General features: G+C 40.8%; 2 protein-coding genes and 1 pseudogene across 2 annotated transcripts; all 3 read left to right on the top strand.

The window, feature by feature from the left end:
- Nucleotides 1–6855: 6855 nt before the first annotated feature.
- On the top strand, nucleotides 6856–7646 carry LOC136940504 (hemoglobin embryonic subunit alpha-like). Its single transcript, XM_067232686.1, has 3 exons — nucleotides 6856–7012; nucleotides 7140–7347; nucleotides 7431–7646. Exons 1-3 carry the CDS (start codon nucleotides 6918–6920, stop codon nucleotides 7557–7559), a joined length of 432 nt encoding a protein of 143 aa, XP_067088787.1. The 5' UTR covers nucleotides 6856–6917; the 3' UTR covers nucleotides 7560–7646.
- Nucleotides 7647–10185: 2539 nt separating this feature from the next.
- On the top strand, nucleotides 10186–14568 carry LOC136940533 (hemoglobin subunit beta-1-like; annotated as a pseudogene).
- A 1372-nt stretch (nucleotides 14569–15940) lies between these two features.
- Nucleotides 15941–16734, top strand: LOC136940502 (hemoglobin subunit alpha-1-like). The gene is made up of 3 exons (XM_067232684.1): nucleotides 15941–16100; nucleotides 16228–16435; nucleotides 16519–16734. The coding sequence occupies exons 1-3, from the start codon at nucleotides 16006–16008 to the stop codon at nucleotides 16645–16647; spliced, it is 432 nt and encodes a 143-aa protein (XP_067088785.1). The 5' UTR covers nucleotides 15941–16005; the 3' UTR covers nucleotides 16648–16734.
- Nucleotides 16735–17907: the final 1173 nt, after the last annotated feature.

The following is a 17907-nucleotide window of genomic DNA, read 5'->3' as shown; positions in this document are numbered from 1 at the left end:
AAAATTACAATGAAGGTGAATTTGTATTCCTTTTTAGCAATATCTCAGTTCCTTGTCTTTTCATATCTACAGATGTCTTGAGTGGTTGGAATTTTATAAACTTTTATATTCGTTTATTTAACTCCATTTTATATTTTACAATTGTATACTCTTTTCACAGTTAAGTTTACTCACTTGCACATGGTGTATTTTATTATTATTTGTATTTGCATTTTACATTTTCTTTTGCTATATGTAATATGCTCATTTTGTATTTTTTTGGTTTATGGGTTTTGGAAGAAAATAAACAAATGTGGACTATAAGGGGTTTTGTGTGTATGTGCCTTAGCTGTAAGACATCTCAGGCTTCAGGGAGACATTATCATGCGTGCTGTTATATTCATCATTCATCAGAAAAAACTATCGGTCTAATACGCATTTCTTTAATTTACTGATATTTGTTTAAGACAAAAGACACATAAGCGTATTATATACGTTTATGGTCAAATGTAACTTGAATTAGGTAAAGCCTTGTTTAATAAAATTATATTTCAGATAGATAAGATGTTCTTCCATGGGCATCTTTTCTATATATGGACAATAACCTTAAACTAAGGATAATAGGTAAGTTGGTACCCTCTGTCTCAAGAAATGATCTTATCTATGATCTTGTCAAGCACATTGAGGGTGTAATGGGAATATTTATGATAGATATGCACAGGGGTGGAACCACAAATAATATTGTGATAAGGCACATGCATGTACAAGGCTTTTCGATAACCATTTTGTCAAGGATGTAAAATGCCCATTCATTATTGTTTGAAGGCTTTTCCCAAAAAATATTAGGAGATTGAAGCAGTAACAGATACCTTTTTGTGCCATCTGGGCAAGATGTGGCTGATTTGCTCTGATTTGCTCAAAAAACTAGCTTTACAAGTTCAAGTCCCTACCATTGTGTACCAAGTACGATACGGGTAGGCTACAACAGAATTTTGATAAGCACTGTTGCGTTGGAAAACCTGTTCACGTTGGGAAATATATACGCCTATGCAGGTCCTACTCCTAAAACACACTTCATTGAAACACTAGGCTACTTATGACCTGCTAACCCTAAACTAAAGTTTGGTCATGCGTAAAGATTTGAAGAAAAATACACACGCTTTAGGCCTTTGCTGAAACCAGCAAACATGTTTTGGAGCAGAGTTACTGAAGGATTCAAAATCTTTGTGTATATTCCAATATGTAATGATGGTATTCAATGACACTAATCTGTGTTCTAGAAAGAGTGGTCTGGAGTCGCAGAGGTCCGATAACATCAGCTTTAATGCAGCAGTTGGAAATCAACAAGTACAGAGCTCTGGGGTTGTCTAAGTTTCCCTACCCGCAACAGAGTTTGGACTGGTTCACGAAGTCCAACTGGCTATCTTTCCCTGCCCCAGCATATCATATACAGTGTAATTTAAACACACAGATTGAAAAAAGGGTTGAGCTTGTTCTCTCGTGCATCAGGGAGTTGTTCTTGCCTAGGCGTCCCACCTGCTCGGGTGCCATCTCCACCCGGTTTCAAGGTTGTTTCTGAAAATGAAGAGATAGAGACACAAAGAACAGCCTGCTTCCCACACTCAGCGTGAGACCCAATGTTTAAGCCTGAGCACACTTCTAAGTTCATAAGACATAACTGCAATATGTCTGGGAGTCAGATGGCTGAGCGGTGAGGGAGTCGGGCTAGTAATCTGAAGGTTGCCAGTTCGATTCCCGGTCATGCCAACTGACGTTGTGTCCTTGGGCAAGGCACTTCACCCTACTTGCCTCGGGGGAATGTCCCTGTACTTACTGTAAATCGCTCTGGATAAGAGCGTCTGCTAAATGACTAAATGTAAATGTAATAAGCACAATACACAACTTTAAGACATGCATCCTTCATAAAGTCGTACGAACATTGTTCCTGTTGTTATTCACTCGTGCACATTGCCCGTGATGCATTCGGTTTTAAAATGACACAAATATTAATAACTGGGATTATAGATAGTGCCGTGCCCGATATGCAGCTGGTGATTACAGTTCTAGAATTGTGCGGTAATGTATTATACATTCTTTATTACGTAACGAATTACGTAAGCATTTCATGAATGCATCACGCTGATCGTCAAGTCATGACACACTGTGCTGTATGCAAATGCAAAGGTTACATAATGTGAACTATTTTTAACCACATACGATATGAATAAAAAACCATAATAATAATTATTATATAGCCTAAACGTTTTATGTACCGAGAGTAAATACGTATGTTATTATGCGCATTACGCTAGGCTACTCAATTATTTTGGCTAAAGTTTATTACATTTCCCATGCAAGGAGCGTCTTAGGCCTATAGCATAGGCTACCTTTCACTTAACTAAAAGGGAAAAATACAATGGCTTTTGCCAGATAAGCAAACTTGTCATCCCAGTATCCTTTAATTAAGCTAATTTAACCTAATGGTACGTGTATAAACTGGTAGGCCATTTCAGTCTCAAAAAATTCTTTGTAATCTAAATTCATGCCACGCACATTGAGGGAAAGGGTGCTACCACACATAATCTTGTGATAAAGCGTACAAGTGCAAGGCCCTTAGATAATCAAGTGTGTAAAATGCCCATACTTTTTTGTTGGAAGGCCTATATTCACAGATTAATTTGTAACAGAGACCAACACACCGACACACTAATGCAGGCTGTTTATTTGGCCTAATGTACTATTAGGCTAATATAAGAGGACTGTAAACCCGAAAAGAGAAATACAGTTTCAACACCGTAGTTAAAAGCCTACAGAACATTTGAAAGTTAAATGCGACAAAGGGAAGGTTCGACATAAATGTCTAATGATTTAAATGCAGACAAAAGAACCAGCTTAAAGTCCAAGCCAATAAATGCCTAATAAATTACTCCAAATGGTTCTAATACTCCTATCGACGCACGAAGAAGGCATATTCTACAAAGCTACCCCTGTTAAATACTGTGGTCAACTGTTTTTTAAAGAGCCAACGTCCGAAAACCTGTTTGTGCATCAATTGATTTAGGGTTGGGTGGTCATTTGAATGGTTTTATTTAGGCAACTTACCACACGTACATTTTTGTTGTTTATTTAATTTAGGATAAGGATTTCGTTTAATTTGAAGGCCAAATCAAAATCTGTTCATACTAACTGTTTATGTAGGCTAAATGTTATTTTTTATGTTCATTTATCAGACTTAAAACACCTTTGTTGATCGCCTTCATTTTTTTTTTGGTTGAAGCATTTGACATCAGTATGATCAGTATGATAATAAAAAAGCACTAAGTCCTATGTGTATGATTTTTACTTGGATGTTGACTTAACCCAAAGACTAGATTCCGTTGGCTCTTTAGCACACCATCTTGACTTTCTGAGTGGTGGCCCCGCCCTTCATCATTGATAACCATGGATCGTAGCTATTACGAGGGTTCTCTACGATCAAAATAACGATCCATCGTTATTTCTTACGTGCGTTTCCCGAACATGCTCGTAAGGAGAATCATTGTACGTGTCTCTTAAGTTGCACTTAACATGACGCTGTCCATTGTACTGAAATGTGATTCTTCTGACGCAACTTTAAGACTTTCAAATTAAAACGTTAACCAAAATAATCTTATTTTCCATCGGAAGTAACTTTCAGCATTAGTCTAATGTAGTTTTCATGGTCTGCCTACGTGTGTCTCCACCGAGTCTCTGCTCTACAATGCATTTTGCGATCTACGACTGGTCTGGAGCTCTCGTTACTCTACGAGGATTTTCAAGTGCCTCTTTAGCTACGATGGTTTCGGGAAACGGCCTGTACAACTAAGATCCATCGTACGATGGACTCTACGATCAATTTAGGCTTACGACGCTTTCGGGAAACGCACCCCAGGTCTTTGACATGTTATTGGAAGGCTTGAGCACAACCTTTGTTCTCTCACATATATATTTATTGGGTGTGCTTTGCCTTCGGCAAGGGCACAACCTTTGTTCTCTCACATATATATTATTTTTTTTATTTATTTTTTCCCCCCTAAAACTCAGTCAATATTTGGCCTACATAGACAACGTAGGTGTCAAAAGTTTCGTCTTGGTAGCGATTGAGTTGCTTCTATTGGAATTTACCTTCCATTGCATGGTTTAGGCTTAAGTTAAGTTTTTGTGGCGAAAAGTGAAGCTAACGGTGGCTAATTTGCTAGCCACAGTCACTGACGTTACTAACGTCACTGCGTCACTAACGTCACGAAAACACGCGTGACTACCTTTGGCAGAACATTCGTTTCGCATCTGTTAACTTGGGGAATAGCCTTTACTGCAAGGCAGCTGCAGAAACGCCACAAGAAGAGGCCAGGGTGACATACAGTAAGTACCAGAGCGACTTACAGTAAGTACAGGGACATTCCCCCGAGGTAGTAGGGTGAAGTGCCTTGCCCAAGGACACAACGTCAGTTGGCATGACCGGGAATCGAACTCGCAACCTTCGGATTACTAGCCCGACTCCCTCACCGCTCAGCCAACTGACTCCCGCCACATCTACTTTCGGAAACAGTAGTCTACTATTTCACTGAAGTATTAGCATCATGACATTAGCCTGTGTTGCCCGGGCAACACATACTACAGTGGTCTATGATGTAGCGTTATTCCCCACATATACATTTTCGTTGTAGGATTTATTCTGACATTAGAAAACGATTTGTTGGTGAAATTACCATTACCTGTGGTTTCAAACCAGTGTAGCTCACTGCAACGCTGTAGCTTACCCGAGACACACTACAAAAACATCTACACTACACAGCTGTTTAGGAAGTCAAACGGCAACAGAACATGTTCGGCACTCCCCTTACTTAAATCAAAAGTCTATCTAACTACTAACCTGAACTTCATTGCCACAGCCTAAACGTTGTTAATCTGTTCATGAAAATAATTAATTTAATCTTAAACCGTACAACGGAACGTTAAATCCAATTCAACCAACGCAATCGCTACCAAGACGAACACAGCAGTAGTCTAGTACTGTACAGTAGTAGTACAATTTACCGGGGCAGCTTCTCCACACAGGGCTATATCGCATTTTGCGTTGTTCTGACAATGATCGCTAAGACTACTTCAGCCAACTGGACTTCAGCCGATATAGGGCCAACACTAAAGCATGCTCGTGAATCAACAACGTAACACATAACTTGAACCATAATCGGGCCAGGTACAGTGTGATGTAGTCAGTACAACTACACCATGCCAGAGTCGGCCCGACTTAATGAGAACGTATAGCTTCAGGCAACCCTGATTTCAGCCGATAGAGACAACACTCAGACTAAGCAGCATGCTCGTGAATCAACAACGTAACACATAACTTGAACCATAATCGGGCCAGGTACAGTGTGATGTAATCAGTACGACACCATGCCAGAGTCGGCCCAACATAATGAGACCGTATAGGCTACTTCAGCCAACCCGGAATTCAGCCGATAGTGCCAACACTCAGGCTGAAGCTAGTCATGCTCTTTGCATCAACAACGTAACGCATCATTTGAACCATAATCGGGCCAGGTACAGTGTGATGCCTAGTCAGTACGACGCCATGCCAGAGTCGGCCCAACTTAATGAGACCGTAGGCTTCTTCAGCCAACCCGGACTTCAGCCGATAGTGCCGACACTCAGGCTGAAGCTTTGCATCAACAACGTAACGCATCATTTGAACCATAATCGGGCCAGGTACAGTATGATGTAGTCAGTACGACTACACCATGCCAGAGTGGGCCCGACCAAGTGAGACAATACTTCAGCCGACCCGGACTTCAGCCGATTGTGCCAACATTAAGCCGGAAGCGGGCCGACAGTGCTTGCTATGTGGGCAGTGAGCTTTTTATGAATGAGCGATTTTCCACTAAATAAATGTCAAACTTATTTACGTTTTGGGGGGCATATTTTCAGTTAGCAGATGGTAGGCTACTGTTTGAATCGCGATTCCATATTCTACTGCCGGTAACGTCGTAGAATAATCTTCAAAGGGGGTTCTTTATTAATTAATGAATGCGGTAGGCTAAATGCCTGGAAATATCACGAGAAGGGAAAACTTAAAAAGACGTTTAAGTCATAGAGATTAGGTACATTTTTACACCGGTCAGCCAAATTTGTTCGTTTTGATTCAGCTATGAGGCTGCCTCTTGCAGGGGAAATGAGAAGACATCATATTTAATTCTACACTTCACTCGTATTTTGAATTGTAAATGAGCAGCAAAAAAAAGATGCTTTTAAATCTATGTAATCTTTATAAATAATAAGTAGGCCCTATGCATTTTTATATAAAATATACAGAAATATCAGTTGTAAAAATGTCATTAAAAAACGGACCCCTGTGCAACCGACGCAAGCAAGCACACCCTACAATTTCCCCAGAAATTGTACCCTCTCTAGTTGGTAATGTCACAGATTATTATCAATTATTAATTCTGTCATGCAGTCATGAGGTAAACTTTTACTTATTTACACTGTAGCCTACAATATACTACAGCACTCTTGCAATTAAATAATCCTAATAAAAGTACAATAAGTAAGCCGACCGTTATAAATATTGTAATATTTTAACGTGGAATTCCGTTAAATTATTGCAACATGGCACCTGCGCAAAATTGGTCACCGTGCCATTAAAACATTATAGGCCTAGTGAATTAAGTTAAAAAGTCAATATAAACTATGTATAAACATGTAGTTTAAATCCTTAGAAACTTAAATTAGAGCATAACTACTTATTTTCTATCGCATGCAAGTGAAGCGCTAATCTTAAAACAATGTGGAAGGCTTCCAAAGTTTCACACGTAGAGGTTGGGTGTGACCACTTAACTAGCTTATATAAAACGCACGCAGTTGAGAGCTGGTCACTAAACTTCACTAGATTCAAACTGTCAAAGACAACAAACAAGATGAGTCTCAGTTCTAAGGACAAGGCAACCGTCAAGGCCTTCTGGGCCAAGGTGGCACCTAAAACGGAAGAAGTCGGATCCGACGCTCTGTCCAGGTATTTAAAACGTGTTTTTGAATAGTTGTTTGGACCAAAGTTAAATTATAGACGTAGGCCTGTAGCCTATAAAGTAATATAAGCTATGGGTGCTCTTTTAAAATGCATTCATATTATTTTCTTATAGAATGCTGGTGGTGTACCCGCAGACCAAGACCTACTTTTCTCACTGGCCAGACCTGAGCCCCGGCTCTGCTCCAGTGAGGAGTCATGGAAAGACTATCATTGAAGGTGTTAGTGAAGCCGTCTCCAAAATCGACGACCTTTCCAATGGTCTCATCAGCCTCAGTGAGCTGCACGCATTCCAACTGCGAGTGGATCCTGCTAACTTCAAGGTTAGCAAAGTAGCTATAGTTGGGTTTTAGTGCTATGTTGTGACTTGTTACGTTGACGCGTCCTTTGCTTTTTTTTACCCCAGATCTTCTGCCACAACATCATCGTGGTTCTGGCCATCATGTTCGCCGATGAGTTCACCCCAGAGGCTCATGTGTCTCTTGACAAGTTCCTCGCTGCAGTGTCTCTGGCTCTGCAAGAGAAGTACCGATAAACTGCTGAACATCTTTCAGAGATATTTCAGAGACAACATTGCCCAGGGGCACTCTGTACTTCAAAACTAAATAAATGTTGAAACAAATGAACTTGAGTTTTCATTCGTTTGCGGTTTTCATTCGTTTTTAGTCAGTGGCCTAATTATTTTGTCAAGACTTAAGGCATACAAAGAGCATAGCTTAGGCCAACATAACATTGCAGACCAATCAAATGGTAACATATTTTTGATTTTAGCTTTGTGTATGTGGTCATAGCGAAAATAATGGTTAAGATGTTGATGTACAAAATTTCTCAGGGTGTTCTCGGATGGCTCTTTAAAAACAGTTGACCACAGTATTTAACAGGGGTAATAGTTTTGTAGAATAAACCTTGTTCGTGCATCGATAGGAGTATTAGAACCATTTTGAGCAATTCATTAGGTATTTATGGGGTTGGACCTTAACTTGTGCTTGTACGCTTTATCACAAGATTATGTGTGGTACCACCCTTTCCCTCAATGTGCGTGGCATGAATTTAGATTACAATTCCCATGCAAGGAGCGTCTTAGCCCTAGCCCTAGCCGTCTTAGACCTTTCACTTAACTAAAAGGGAGAAATACAATGGCTATTGCCAGATAAGCAAACTTGTCATCCAAGTATCCTTTAATTAAGCTAATTTAACCTAATGGTACGTGTATAAACTGGTAGGCCACTTCTGTCTCAAAAAATTATTTGTAATCTAAATTCATGCCACGCACATTGAGGGAAAGGGTGCTACCACACATAATCTTGTGATAAAGCGTACAAGTGCAAGGCCCTTAGATAATCAAGTGTGTAAAATGCCCATACTTTTTTGTTGGAAGGCCTATATTCACAGATTAATTTGTAACAGAGACCAACACACCGACACACTAATGCAGGCTGTTTATTTGGCCTAATGTACTATTAGGCTAATATAAGAGGACTGTAAACCCGAAAAGAGAAATACAGTTTCAACACCGTAGTTAAAAGCCTACAGAACATTTGAAAGTTAAATGCGACAAAGGGAAAGTTCGACATAAATGTCTAATGATTTAAATGCAGACAAAAGAACCATCTTAAAGTCCAAGCCAATAAATGCCTAATGAATTACCCCCAATGGTTCTAATACTCCTATCGACGCACGAACAAGGCATATTCTACAAAGCTATTACCCCTGTTAAATACTGTGGTCAACTGTTTTTTAAAGAGCCAACGTCCGAAAACCTGTTTGTGCATCAATTGATTTAGGGTTGGGTGGTCATTTGAATGGTTTTATTTAGGCAACTTACCAATTATTTTTAACAGGGGTAATAGTTTTGTAGAATAAACCTTGTTCGTGCATCGATAGGAGTATTAGAACCATTTTGAGCAATTCATTAGGTATTTATGGGGTTGGACCTTAACTTGTGCTTGTACGCTTTATCACAAGATTATGTGTGGTACCACCCTTTCCCTCAATGTGCGTGGCATGAATGTAGATTACAAAAAAATGTTCAAGACAGAAGTGGCCTACCAGTTTATACAAAAGGTTAAAGTTAAGGTTAAAGTAGCCTAATTAAATGATACCCAGGGATGACAAGTTTGCCTATCTGGCAATAGCCATTGTATTTCTCCGTTTCAGTTAAGTGAAAGGTAGGCTATAGGCCTAGGCTATATGTTTTTCATGTTTTTAATACATATCGTTTTTAATGAAGGCAACTCTTCACCGTAACGGTTTGCTAGGCTATATGACAAATCAAATCAGCACTCCTCCTTCCAATGGAAACGGGTGCTGTTCATGAATGGGTCCCAAATGTTGCCCTTTCTACTTGAGAAATTTGTATTTTTTCCTAAAGGGAGTCCCGTTACGACACTAGAGGTGCCGCCGAACAGTGCGTTTAAGTGCGTTTCCCAAACATGTTCTTAACAAGAACGTTATACCTGTCTCTTATAGGCCTACTTAAGACGCTTCCTGGATGCGGAAATGTGATAAACTTTACCAAAATAATTGAGTAGCCTAATGCGCAAAATGATTGAGTGTTGAGAATTGAGTAAAACACAAAAAAAGTATTTACTGTCGGTACAGAAAACGATTATAGGTTATATCATAATTATTATAATGGTTTTTAATCGTATGTGGTTAAAAATAGTTCACATGATGTAGCCTAGGCATTTGCATAAAGCACAGTAGGTTTCATGACTTGACAATCAGCATGATGCATTCATGAAATGCTTACACAATTCGCACACCATTTGATTTACTGTGCTCCAAAACATGTTTGCTAGTTTCAGCAAAGGCCTAAAGACCGTGTATTCTTCCTCGAATCTTTACGCATGACCAAAATGTAGTTTCATTAGTGTTTCAATGAAGTGTGTTTTAGAAGTAGCCTAGGACCTGCATAGGCCTATATATTTCCCAACGGAAACCCAAAGGTTTTCATTTTAATGTTGTTCATTTAGGCAAGCTCTTTGAACCGTATTTGCTTTGAGCATAGTCACTCAAACTGAACTTTACCTTATCACTCGTTTTAGTCAAATTATATTTAAAACGCAACAGTGCTTAGCCCATAGTTTGGATTCATCGAATCGCAAGCTGTTGTGGGGGTCTATTTAAACGCTGCGCGCTCTGGTGCCAAAAATCATTATCTTTCAGCGAAGTACTCTGAGACACAATCAAAGGCAGCAAGATGGTTGAGTGGACAGAGTTCGAGCGCACTACAATCACAAGCATTTTCGCTCAAATTGACTATGATAAAGTGGGCCCTAAGGCTCTTTCAAGGTGACTATAGCTTTTTTCACAATTTTTGAATGCTTAAAACAAATACGTTCTTCCTTACCGAGATTATAAACTGAAATTAAAGTATAAAGTGTACTTTTTCAGAACCCTGGTTGTGTACCCATGGACACAGAGGTACTTTGGTAACTTTGGAAACCTGTTTAACGCCGCCGCTATAGAAGGTAATAAGATGGTCGCTGCTCATGGAGTTGTTGTCATTCACGGATTGGAACGGGGTTGGAAGAACATGGACAACATTAGAGAAACGAATTAACTGAGCCACCTCCATTCTGAGAAACTGCACGTGGACCCCGACAACTTCAAGGTAGGCTATATATTATTCGTCACAAAAAAATGGACTTGGATGTATTTTCGCAACTTTAAGACTTTCAAATTAAAACGTTAACCAAAATAATTGACGAATTACGGTACACAAAATATTTTCTGTCGCTAAAGAACATTTTACATGTATTATAATCTACTTATTTTAGTACTTTTCAATGTACATTGTATGATGCTACATGAAGGCAAAGACAATAAAGTGAACGTGCAAACTGCTGCATCTGAGTTTTACACCGCCGGTGTCAGTTCCCTGCAATCAGCGTGACGAGTATAAAAATGCTCAGGTAACGTCAAACCTATCTATGAAAGACCAATGGCGTCTGACAAGAAAAGAAAGGCTGGCTTCAAGGCCGAAGAAATGAGCATTTCTCATTGAAGAAATTGAGAGAAATAAATATATTTAATTTTCTAGATTCAAAGGTGCCCACACCAACAAAGAAAAAACCAAGCTGTGGGAGGAAATAGCTCAAAAAATGACGGCAGTCAGTGGGGTCAGGAGAGGGGGAACTGACGTCAGAAAGAAATGGCAAGACTTCGCCAGTCTTTCAAAAAGAAAGGCTGCAGCAGTGAGGGCTTCTCTAAGCCAAACTGGTGGTGGCCCAAGCTCTGCCACATCTCTGACACCAGAGGAGGAGAGGGCAATACAAATCATGGGTGTCGCTTCCACTGACGGAATCACTGGGGGGGTGGATATCCGGGGGGGGTGTTTTGCCCACAGCCAGCACCTCAAGAGCACATGACCCTGGTCCCCCGGTCTCCCCTGGTCCCCCGGTCTCACCTGGTCCCCTGGTCTCCCCTGGTCCCCCGGTCTCCCCTGGTCCCCGGTGTGCTGCAGACGGTGGTCTCAAACGCACCCAGGTTCGATACCACCTGTGCCTGCAGCCAGGATCTGGTGGAGCTCGAAAGAGAAAAAATCTACATCTTGAAAGGAATTCAGCAAATCCTTCAGGACTCAGCGGCCAGGGATGCACGTTTTCAGGAGGAGGTCTTGGACATCAAAAGGGCTCGCCTCCAAACTGAGGAAAAGAAGCTCTTACTGGAGCAAATGAAATTTGAGAGGCCCTCCATTTCTGTGCCAATTCTTCTGCCCAACCAACAAGGTAGTGTATAGGTGAACTTACAGCCTAAGCATACAATGTTCATTTTAATTAAGTAAAAGCTAAATTGTGTATTGTAGTCTATCATATATTCAGTGTTCCCTGTCCCATCCTTACATGCTTTTGTTTTTTCATCTTATAGATCCAAGTGAGGAGCAGGAGCAGGGAGAACAAACTCTCCAATAAAACTAATATTTCTCTGATATCCTGTGCCTTGGTTTTTAACTCTTCTTGATACTCCACTTTCCATGGGCAAATCTATAGGATTCCTATATTTACTACTTGATTGAGCAACAAGGTAAAACACCATGCATATAAATGGTATCACACATGCCATGCAGCTAGCAGCCTAAATAATACAATGTACAAATACAAGCATCTCAATCTACAACATATTTACTGTCTTATTTTCTAGTGTTGACTATATCTACAATCTTGCAATAATAGGCCAACAGCTTTCCAAGACCATGTTTGCAATCTCATGATTCCCACATTGGCCACAAATGACAATGTGACAAACACGTAAGTATTGAATACCCCATGTCTTCAACATGGAACCATTGTTTCCAACATGAATAATCAACTCTACTTTAATTGATGGTTGATCAATTATACTCATTATGAGTGTTAGATGTGTCAGATGACTCTAATCAGTTTAATTGACATACAGACCCGTCCATTACATTCTCACGGTATATAAAGGAGAGGTCTAGTCTACTTCTCAAGCGGAACATGGCTGCAATACAGCAGATAATACGATTGAGAGCGAGAGAGAGAGAGCGCGACGGCGGCGGCGGCCCAGAAGTAGGCTGGTAAGGCTCAATGCCTTTGTGAGGATGACGATGAGTCCACTGGACATCCTCGAGGATTCTGCCATCCAACATAAATACCGTCTCAGGAGGACTGACATCATGATGCTCCTAAACCTGGTCGAGGCAGACCTGCAGAGGCCAACCAGGAGGTCCTACGCACTCACCCCTGCAACCCAGCTACTGGCAGCGCTGCGTTTTTATGCCACTGGCAGTTTTTTGGAGGTTCTTGGCGATGGATATGGGCTCTCCAAGGCCTCAGTATCGAGATCCGTGGAGGCTGTAACATCAGCACTACTTCGCCAAATCCCAGACCACATCCAATTCCCCACAACAAGAGGGGACAAGTCTGCGGTGAAGGATTTTTTTTGTGTGAAGCATAACCTCCCCCAAGTCATTGGGGTAATTGATGGCACCCTCATTCCCATCCTCACCCCTTCCAATGAGGGCCATGTTTATTTTTGTAGGAAAGGCTATGCTGCCATCAACTGCCAGGTTATCTGTGACCATCAGGGGCTCATCACTGATCTTGTGGCAAGATAGCCTGGCAGCAGCCACGACTCTTTTGTTTTTTCTAACTCTTCTGCTGGCCAGGAGGCACAAGCTTCCAGGGATGGATGGCTGCTTCTTGGGGACAGTGGGTATCCATTGAGGCCATACATTTTTACACCTGTTGCGAACCCCCACAACGAGGCTGAGGAGAAGTACAATGAAGCTCACCGTGTGGCCAGGAGTATCATTGAGAGGACTCTTGGCAGATGGAAGATGAGATTCCGATGTCTCCACAAGTCGGCTGGAGGTCTTCTTTTCCACCCATCAAAATGTTGTGCAGTTATTGCAGTAACTGCAATGCTGCACAACATAGCTGTAAGAGCTACAACCCCCTTGGGTCCTCAAGAAGACCAGTTGGAGGAAGATGGTGAGGAAGAAGATGGCCCTCCCTTGCAGGCCCACAATCCCCGGCATGTCCAGTACCTGGCTGGCTTTGAAGCACGGCAGCGTGTCATTAATGAGTTTTTTGTGTAGGCCCTGAATGGCTTTTTTTTTGTATGAGTGTTCACTCCCCCAGCCCCTTCACCCTGTGACTTCCCAGTCAACCCTGTGGAGTCCTTCCATTTCCTGGGCACTACCATCTCCCAGCACTTTTTGTTAATCTCTCTCTCAGAGGCGCTTTGGATAAAAGCGTCTGCTAAATGAATACATGTAAATGTAACATCAGCTCCCTCACCAAGAAGGCACAACAGGATGTACTTCCTGTGTCAACTGAAGAAGTTGATTTGTCAAAGACAATGATGGTGCAGTATTGGGTACTGACAAGGATGGGTACCATATGTGAGTGCATCCTCACCTCCTTCATCACCATCTGGTACCCTGCCTTGGACACACTGTTCCACCCACTCCCCTCCGGCAGGAGGCTGCGGTCTACCCGGACAAGAACCTCTCGCCCAAGGAATAGTTTCTTCCAACTCTTACTGACTCATGTCAAAATGGAATTAGGCACAACTTGAATCCAGGAAAAGAATACCACATTAGGCCAAATGAAGTACGGGAGAATTATACTGCACCTCCCTCTTCCCAGGTAGGCTATTGTTTCCGCATATGAGGTGTATATGCGGAAAACATGAGACATGTCTGCATGCTCACATGTTTTGTTGCCCTCCCACCCTCTGCTTCTCTCAGGCACGCCAGGGGGATCTGCTCGTGCTTCTGCTTAGTCGTGACCCTCAAGGACTCTTCCACCACACCTACAGCCCGGTAACTATCCCATCCTTACCCACTTCATTCAGTCTTGATCATATTCTAGAGAATGACACTCTTGTCTTCACAGGACTCTAGGCTCGGCCTCGCTACCAGCCTCCCCAACGTCAGGCTCGGATTTGCCACCAGCCTCTTCATCCACCGGGCTTGGCGTGCTACCAGCCCTATAATTCTAATAAACATCTTCAATGTTCAATTGTTGTTGTGTTATTGCACTCGTAAACGCGTTACGTTAATGCATTTCTAGTTACTATTGCACATTACAACAGCCATATTTCAATGTTATAGTATTTTGAATAAGACTGATATTTGTTTGTTAAATCTACCTTCGTTTATTGCATTCGCCAAACCCACCAAATCAAATTATTTTGTGTAACCTAAATTTACTTGAGAATAAACCGGATTCTGATATTGTTTCGGCACTTAAACTTGTATGGTTCACTAACAAATATCCCAGTTCCAACGCAACTGGTGGAAAAAGAGAACCAAAATAATCTTATTTTCCATCGGAATTAACTTTCAGCATTAGTCTAATGTAGTTGTCATGGTCTGCCTACGTGTGTCTCCACTGAGTCTCTGCGCTACGATGCATTTAGCGATCTACGACTGGTCTGGAGCTCTCGTTACTCTACGAGGATTTTCAAGTGCCTCTTTAGCTACGATGGTTTCGGGAAACGGCCTGTACAACTAAGATCCATCGTACGATGGACTCTACGATCAATTTAGGCTTACGACGCTTTCGGGAAACGCACCCCAGGTCTTTGACGTGTTATTGGTAATGTCACAGATTATTATCAATTATTAATTTAAAATATGCTTTTAAATCTATGTAATCTTTATAAATAATAAGTAGGCCCTATGCATTTTTATATTTACATTTACATTTAGTCATTTAGCAGACGCTCTTATCCAGAGCGACTTACAGTAAGTACAGGGACATTCCCCCGATGCAAGCAGGGTGAAGTGCCTTGCCCAAGGACACAACGTCAGTTGGCATGACCGGGAATCGAACTTCGGATTACTAGTCCGACTCCCTCACCGCTCAGCCACCTGACACCTGATTTATATAAAATATACAGAAATATCAGTTGTAAAAATGTCATTAAAAAACGGACCCCTGTGCAACCGACGCAAGCAAGCACACCCTACAATTTCCCCAGAAATTGTACCCTCTCTAGTTGGTAATGTCACAGATTATTATCAATTATTAATTCTGTCATGCAGTCATGAGGTAAACTTTTACTTATTTACACTGTAGCCTACAATATACTACAGCACTCTTGCAATTAAATAATCCTAATAAAAGTACAATAAGTAAGCCGACCGTTATAAATATTGTAATATTTTAACGTGGAATCCCGTTAAATTATTGCAACATGGCACCTGCGCAAAATTGGTCACCGTGCCATTAAAACATTATAGGCCTAGTGAAGTAAGTTAAAAAGTCAATATAAACTATGTATAAACATGTAGTTTAAATCCTTAGAAACTTAAATTAGAGCATAACTACTTATTTTCTATTGCATGCAAGTGAAGCGCTAATCTTAAAAAAATGTGGAAGGCTTCCAAAGTTTCACACGTAGAGGTTGGGTGTGACCACTTAACGATTTTATATAAAACGCACGCAGTTGAGAGCTGGTCACTAAACTTCACTAGATTCAATCTGTCAAAGACAACAAACAAGATGAGTCTCAGTTCTAAGGACAAGGCAACCGTCAAGGCCTTCTGGGCCAAGGTGGCACCTAAAACGGAAGAAGTCGGATCCGACGCTCTGTCCAGGTATTTAAAATGTGTTTTTGAATAGTTGTTTGGACCAAAGTTAAATTATAGACGTAGGCCTGTAGCCTATAAAGTAATATAAGCTATGGGTGCCCTTTTAAAATGCATTCATATTATTTTCTTATAGAATGCTGGTGGTGTACCCCCAGACCAAGACCTACTTCTCTCACTGGCCAGACCTGAGCCCCGGCTCTGATGCTGTGAGGAGTCATGGAAAGACTATCATTGAAGGTGTTAGTGAAGCCGTCTCCAAAATCAACGACCTTTCCAATGGTCTCATCAGCCTCAGTGAGCTGCACGCCTTCCAACTGCGAGTGGATCCTGCTAACTTCAAGGTTAGCAAAGTAGCAATAGTTGGGTTTTAGTGCTATGTTGTGACTTGTTACGTTGACGCGTCCTTTGCTTTTTTTTACCCCAGATCTTCTGCCACAACATCATCGTGGTTCTGGCCATCATGTTCGCCGATGAGTTCACCCCAGAGGCTCATGTGTCTATTGACAAGTTCCTCGCTGCAGTGTCTCTGGCTCTGCAAGAGAAGTACCGATAAACTGCTGAACATCTTTCAGAGATATTTCAGAGACAACATTGCCCAGGGGCACTCTGTACTTCAAAACTAAATAAATGTTGAAACAAATGAACTTGAGTTTTCATTCGTTTGCGGTTTTCATTCGTTTTTAGTCAGTGGCCTAATTATTTTTTACAAGACTTAAGGCATACAAAGAGCATAGCTTAGGCCAACATAACATTGCAGACCAATCAAATGATAACATATTTTAGCTTTGTGTATGTGGTCATAGCGAAAATAATGGTTAAGATGTTGTACAAATAGCCCACAGTTCAATTCTACAATAGTCTGTTTCACTGACAGAAAACATTTTGTGATAGACACTGACACTGTACGCCTATTCAGAATTATTCATCAATAGCCTGCATGACAAAAAAATAGTAATCTAGTCTTCTAAAATGAAAAACAGAAGTGTAGGCCTATATGGTTGTTATTTAATTAACAAACTATTTAACCTTTATTTTCCATGACGCGTTATAACGGTGCCAATAGCCTAATCACAATTAATAATTGATAATAATCTGTGATATTACCAATAACATGGGTGTCATAGACTTGGGGCCAGTTGTTCAGAAGTGATCTGATCGGATTTAAGCTTTTGGATTGGATCAAGTCTTGAAAATAGGTTGTTCAGAATATAAAAAGGATTCTGAAATTGGATTAGATGACGTAATCCAATCTTGGTTTTGATCTGGCTCAAACCTTCAATATGCGTTCAAAACTTTTTAGTAGGAATGGGATACCTTGATCAAAAACCACCCAGCAGAAGGGTGGATTCAAGGTGGATTTCAGGAACAAAATGTGATGTAAAACTTGAAATTGGTCAAATAAAACTGTATTTGTATCATGCAATTCTATACATTTATTTATATGTAAGAACAGAAGTACAGATTCTTCTGGCAGAGGAACAAATCATTCTTTCCCAACTTCAGCAAACCAAAGCCCGACTTGAGATCCGCCTACTAAAAGGAGAGTTTCAAAAAGCTGGTCTCTTCACACCCGAAGACTAACTTTGAAAGTTTTTTAATCTTGTTAACTATTGGACATTTAGCCTTTTTTTGATTTTGAAACACATGTTCAAAATATTCACATTGTATTTGTGAAGAATGTATATTTGTTTGTTTTCAATTGTTTGTGGGTCAGATGATGGCTCTGACAGTTTGAATTGTTTTATTTTGACTTTTTCTATGTATTCAAATTAAAACACTTAAAAGTGACCACATGCTGGCTATTGAACCTGTT

Source organism: Osmerus mordax, chromosome 3, assembly GCF_038355195.1.
Source record: "Osmerus mordax isolate fOsmMor3 chromosome 3, fOsmMor3.pri, whole genome shotgun sequence".
Classification (NCBI taxonomy): domain Eukaryota; kingdom Metazoa; phylum Chordata; class Actinopteri; order Osmeriformes; family Osmeridae; genus Osmerus; species Osmerus mordax.
This window is presented reverse-complemented; position numbering and strand designations above follow the sequence as displayed.